Below are 6,000 nucleotides of genomic sequence, written 5' to 3'. Positions count from 1 at the left end.
CTTCCTTCCTTCCTTCCTTCCTTCCTTCCTTCCTTCCTTCCTTTCCTTCCTTCCTTCCTTCCTTCCTTCCTTCTCCTTCTTCTCTCCCTCCCCTTGTCCTCATTTTTCTTATCTTCCTCCTCCACCTTTACTTCCTCTTCCTCCTCTTTGTCCCCCTCTCCCTCCCCCTCCCCTTCCCACTATGAAAAGTTGTGTGATATAAGCAGACACAATCATACCTATGTATTTATGTCTACATACTTATACTGTAAAAGACCCTTTAATATGAGCAGTCAGTTACATTTTATTTCTTCTCTTTTTTAATTGGTCTGATTTTGGAATATATATACACTGTAGTAGGAATGGCACATGTTTTATTTGAAATTCCAAACTGCCTATTTTTACTAACTTTGGCTTATTCTGGTTGTTGATTGTGTTCTCCATTCCTTATTTATTTATCATAGATTTAACTAATTTGTGGATAGTCTATTATTTGGATAACCTCATCTTTAATATTTTAGATAAGAGTTTATCCTGATGTCTGATCCTCAACAAGTTCCTTTTATGGAGGGTAGACCAACAAATTGTGATCAATGGAAAATTATTTGGGTTTGGCTGAACTGCTGTTATAGGTGTCAAACACAACTCGATCCTCTAATAGTTTCATTCATTCATTGAACAAATATTCACTGATTATGTACATTTTATGTGTCATTCTAGGTGCTTTAAGTATTATATTTTTGTTTAGAAATGAAAAAATCTTGTTTTGAATTCAAAATAACAATCCCTACTTGCTTTGTGTTAATTCAGACAGCAACAATGCATATAAGGTGAAGCAGAACAATATCCCTATCTTCCGGGCAAGCATCACTTTGGCCATTCCCAACATTACCATGGTGCCTGCCCTGGAAGACATACAGCAGACTCTGAATAAAGCTGTGGAGTATATCATCAGTGTCCCCAAGGGAGTCCGACAGTGGAGCAGTGAGCCAGTGTCCAAGGTGGGAATGGGATTAGGACGCTGTTTCATGTGAAAGCTGCCTCTTTAATAGATGGGACAAAGCTAAGAAATACCCTTTTACATTGTAGAAAAAGATGCATGAAAGAAAAATGGCTGCTTTGCAGGATACTGAAGACAGTGATTCTGAGATGGGAGAGAATGAACCTCAAGGTAAACATTCTTTTTGTTATTTGCACATAGCAAGTTCAAATGAACATGTATTGAGCTTAAGTGTTTCCCCCTTCCCCTATGTAATTCTCCAATCAAGTGCGATTGCACTGCTGATCTATAAACCAATTTGTTTAAAAAAAACCAAGACTCGCCTATTTTAATATTTTAGTATCATCAGTATAGTCTTGTTCTAGCAAGTCTATCACAGTTGTTGGTTCACCACTGGATTTTAATAAAATCTAAGGATCAAAACTCAGGAAAATGGGGCTTTAATTTCACAGTTTAAAAGGAAGCTTACCATCATCACAATGAATATCTTCTGACACTCAAGAGCTATTTCTTCTCTCATTATGTGTTCAGTATTGCTGGGTATACTGTGATTTTCATGTATACTCTGTAAATTAAGAGGCAAAAAACATCTGTATTAGTCAGCTTTCCTATCACTGGGGCAAGATATCAGACACCTGCGATTTAAAGGGGAGTTTTACCTGGCTCACAGTTGCAGAGAGTTCAGTACATGGTTATGAGCCATAGGGCAGAAACAGCACGGCGGAGTCGCATGGTGAAGGAAAGCTGTCTTCTGCATGGTGCTTAGAGAGAAGGAGATGCTGAGGACAATGCATCCTTCTAAATCACACCTCCATTCACCCGCTCCTTTTGCTTAGGCCCCACTTCTAGCATGTGAGACTGTCGGTGGACATTTAAGATCTAAACCACAGCAACATCCACAGTGCTAATGATACACATCTTTTGTCCTCACATTGTTTCTAAATCAACCCTACAAACAGCAGATCTTGTATAATTTTGGTGGTGTTCACCTCCTGTGAGGTGATAAATCAACTAACCATGAAGAAAAGGTGAAGCAAGTTGTTCGTTAAAGCATTGTTACTGTGGGGGAGAAAGATAACTCAAAACAACTTGCCATATAACTTGCAAGTATTCTTTATTCACTAATTTAAACTAAGAAAGCATATGGTGTTAATTTCATTTTTTATTATTTGGAAACATTGCTTTACTTCCTAGACTAGTTTAAAATTTAGAATTTTTAATTTTAATTATGAGTCATAGCATTGGGAGTGGTGGTACACACCCACAATCCCAGAACTCAGGAGGCTGAGGCAGGAGGATCACTGTGAATTTGAGACCACCTTAGGCTACAAAGTCACAAGGTCAGACTGAACTGTATAGAAAGACCCTATCTCAAAAAGCCAAAAAATAATCATATCTTAAGTTGAGAAGAAAAAGTATTGAATAAAAGTTGTGTATATTTTTGTCATGACCAAAGTGTTAAGGAAATAAGCTGCATTTAAAAAAATTTTAAATTTTGAGAAAATTAATTTACCTTTTAAATTGTATAATTCAGTGGTTTTTAGTATATTGCAGAGTTGTGCAAGCCTCACCATCACTTAATTATAGAGCATTTTTGTTATACCCAGAAAGAAATCCTGTGCTCATCAGCAGTCACGTCGCTTTCTTCTTCCTTCTCAGCCCTTGGCTACTGATCACTCTGTCTGTATGGTTGCCCATCCAGGACACTGCATATAAATGGAATTGTACTCAGGTAGCTTTGAAGTTAAGCAATAGTTGGTTTTTGGAATTTGGATGTATTTCCTGAGAACAGACCTTTTTTCAATAGTGAAATTCTGCATTAGGTGAGAGAAAAATAAGTTATTTGAATAGATGCCACACTTCCCGGGAGCTTCTAGAGGTGTCAACTGACCATTGTTAAGGACTCCCCAAGGGTTTCTAAACCCATTCTGGTCCCTCCAGGGACAATGAGAGCAGGACAAGTTAAAAGACACAACTTGCTTATTGTCAAGGTCTGGCTTTTTTCCCCTTGAATTAATACTTCTTCGATTGCTGCAGGCTTTGATTAATTTCCAGAGTCCTAAACATGGAGATTGTAATTTTCTGATTATTTTTAATGCTTTTAGAAAGGAGAAAAGTTTCAGCAGCCTTACTTTACCATTATAGAAGTCTCATCTTTTCAAAGTATGTGATTTATCCTGTTGATGTAAACTTCTGTCTTTCTCTGTTTTGGCGTTAGATACCTTGGAGGCAGCATCTGTAAACTTACCCATTCCTGTGCAAACCAAGAACTATTATAAGAATGTTTCTGACAACAAAGAGATTGTGAAATTGGTCTCCGTGCTTAGCACCATCATCAATTCCACCAAAAAGGTAGGTGCAGAGGCTCCGCCATGGGCCCTTAGCTTCACTACAGGTGCCTACGAGCTTGAGCATCACGATCCAGCTGCACCTATGGTGCCTTCAGAAGATGAAAGACGTCCTGTGTGTGGGGGGAAATGCTTATGAACTGAAGATCCCTCGTTCGAGGATGCAGGTGAGAGAGAATTGCCATTCCCTACTTCACACTGTGTTCTCTTTAATGCTTCTAACTTCTTCTTTCAATACAAATCAATCCAACTTTTAAAAGCTCTAATATTTTCTAACCCACAAGTCAGATACATGTTACAATTAACCTTTAAAGAGTCAAGTAGAATAAGGCTTGCAGTCAACTTTCCATGTTTGTACTGTCAGGCAAATCTTATGAAATATCCGAAGGAAATTTATATTGCCGCATGGAAATTAGATAAAACTGGAAGCTCATACTTTCAACACCAATTTGTACCGGACATGGACGTAAATTTAGGTTAACTCTTTTATGCCAACTTGCTTTTTTTTCAACTCTCCTTTTTTGTTTAGATACTTTTGTTCTTAATGTCAGAAAGACTGAAAACCTTGAAAAAATTTTTTTAAAAGTGTAAACAATCACATTCACATTGCACTAAAACTTGGTGACCCTTTAAAAGTGTTTCTTAGTTTTGAGGGGGTATCCTCCATAAATACATCTATTTGGTTATTCTGTTTTTATGGAATGAACTGCATGTGTTTGAAAACTCCAAAAGGCCACTATCGCTATAACAGTGTGAGAAAGTGCTGTCAAATTTGGTTTTAAGGTGTTCCCAAGGGAAGACTTTGCATTTATGCACATTTAATTTTTCTTTCTTAGTATATTGAAGGTATTGCATTTAGCTTTGCACTGGGGCTAGTGTTCACATAATTCAACACGTATTTGTCTAATGCTTAGCTTATTGGGGTCTATACTAAATGATAGGGGAGTAGTCTGTATTAAAGTAACAAACACTCAGACGTACTTTTAAATGTCTTAGTAATCATAGAAAATACATGTATTAGATGAAGGAAATGCACAGATCTAAAATAGCAGAAAGCACTGGCACTTAGAATAGTTTGAAGATCATTTTTCCATATTCATAGGATGACCACATTGTTTCTAGGACAATGAGTGCACACTTAGTCTCAGTACTGGACATGGCCAGACTTCCATGGGAAACCCTGTACTCTCTACCCTGTCTACTTGCCATAGTGGATTAGATTAGGATGCAAACCCAGTCTACATCCAGCACATCCTTGGGGTAGCCATCCACTTGTAGCACTACTTGGCTTGGATGAGGAGCTGGATTAAATAACTCAAATAACCTTGTATTAATGTAGCTTAAGCAGGGCAGCTCTCTGTATGCAGTTCATATGATTCTCTTCTCTAGGCTCTAAGTTATCTCTCCTCTAAAAAGCTCGGATGGAATAAAGACTGACACTTCCAGGTAATGTAAGTCTGAGACTTATACAGTTAGGGTATATTCTTTGTAGTATAACTGCGTGGATGTTGAAAGATCCCAGGACTCTGGAATTTCTACCCATACCTAGGAATCTTTGATAACCCAAAACTCAGTCTATGTGCTGCTGCAGTGTGTTCCGGATTTGCATGTGAGCACTTCAGCCCATGCCTGGGGATCCACTGTCGGGGGACAGGCAGAGGCAGGCTTAGCTTTCTGCACTTCGGTGCATGGAAAATCTGAACGTGTATCAAAGGTGAGACTCTGAGGGACATTTGAACTGTACATAGGGAGGGAATGTAACCCCTACTGGGTTGGTCCAGTGTACTGGAAATAGGAACTAGTTGTACACTTTAGGGTATTTTGTTAACGAAATGTTTGCACTTACTGTGCCTCAGTTTTTTTTTTTATTTTTTTTAACTTTTTAAAATTTTTTTTATTTTAAAGATAAAAGGAGGGAAACATTAACAGACATACAACATTTTACAACATATCACAAGCACAATGCAGACAATACAGAGTTACAAACAAAGTGGTAGGGAATTAACAATGGTGGTTGTATTACATATTGATATCTTCAAAGTGGCTTCTCATGAAAACAGATATAGACATGCAATACTGGTCAACCAAAGACTCATTGACAGTTTCTTTCAGCATAGAAATAGAAGACAGAAGAACAACCATGTTATCTATCCTGTATATACATGCATACAAAATTTCTCCTTCTTTCCCTTCTCTTTTCCCACATCCCAGAAGCCCTTTACTCTTCGGTGGTTTCCTATCATTTCACAGTGTCTATCATACCTCCGAGTTTAAATTAACTCTTTCAAGTTTTACACTAGTGACACAATGCGGTGTTTGCACATGTATGTTTGATTTATTTCACTTATGAGTGTGGTCTCTAGTTGTGACCATTTAAATATAAAGGCTTCGAGTTTATCTTTCTTTACAGCTGAGTAATATTCCATTATATAAAAGTACCATAATTTTCTTATCCAATCCTCGGTGGATGGATATTTGGGTTGCTTCCACATTTTAGCAATTACAAATTGTGCTGCTATGAACATAGGTGCACATATATCACTGTGATATGATGTTTTTAGATCTTCTGGGAAAATACCCAGCAGGGGGTTAGCTGGGTTGAATAGGACCTCTAAACCTAGTTTTCGGAGGAATCTCCAAACTTGTGCCTCAGTTTTTAAAAATTTTCGTAGG

At 37.8% G+C, this 6,000-nt stretch overlaps 1 protein-coding gene across 2 annotated transcripts in view; it reads left to right on the top strand.

The window, feature by feature from the left end:
* Window positions 1-6,000, top strand: part of Dnah5 (dynein, axonemal, heavy chain 5) — a 300,957-nt gene that overhangs the window by 119,033 nt on the left and 175,924 nt on the right. For both annotated transcript variants that reach the window (XM_013514981.1, XM_005386122.2), the window contains exons 20-22: window positions 790-980; window positions 1,069-1,150; window positions 3,198-3,331. In XM_013514981.1, coding sequence (XP_013370435.1) covers window positions 790-980; window positions 1,069-1,150; window positions 3,198-3,331 — 407 coding nt within the window. The remainder of the gene's footprint in view (window positions 1-789; window positions 981-1,068; window positions 1,151-3,197; window positions 3,332-6,000) is intronic.

Source organism: Chinchilla lanigera, unplaced genomic scaffold (assembly GCF_000276665.1).
Source record: "Chinchilla lanigera isolate Chin_1 unplaced genomic scaffold, ChiLan1.0 scaffold00025, whole genome shotgun sequence".
Lineage (NCBI taxonomy): Eukaryota > Metazoa > Chordata > Mammalia > Rodentia > Chinchillidae > Chinchilla > Chinchilla lanigera.
This window is presented reverse-complemented; position numbering and strand designations above follow the sequence as displayed.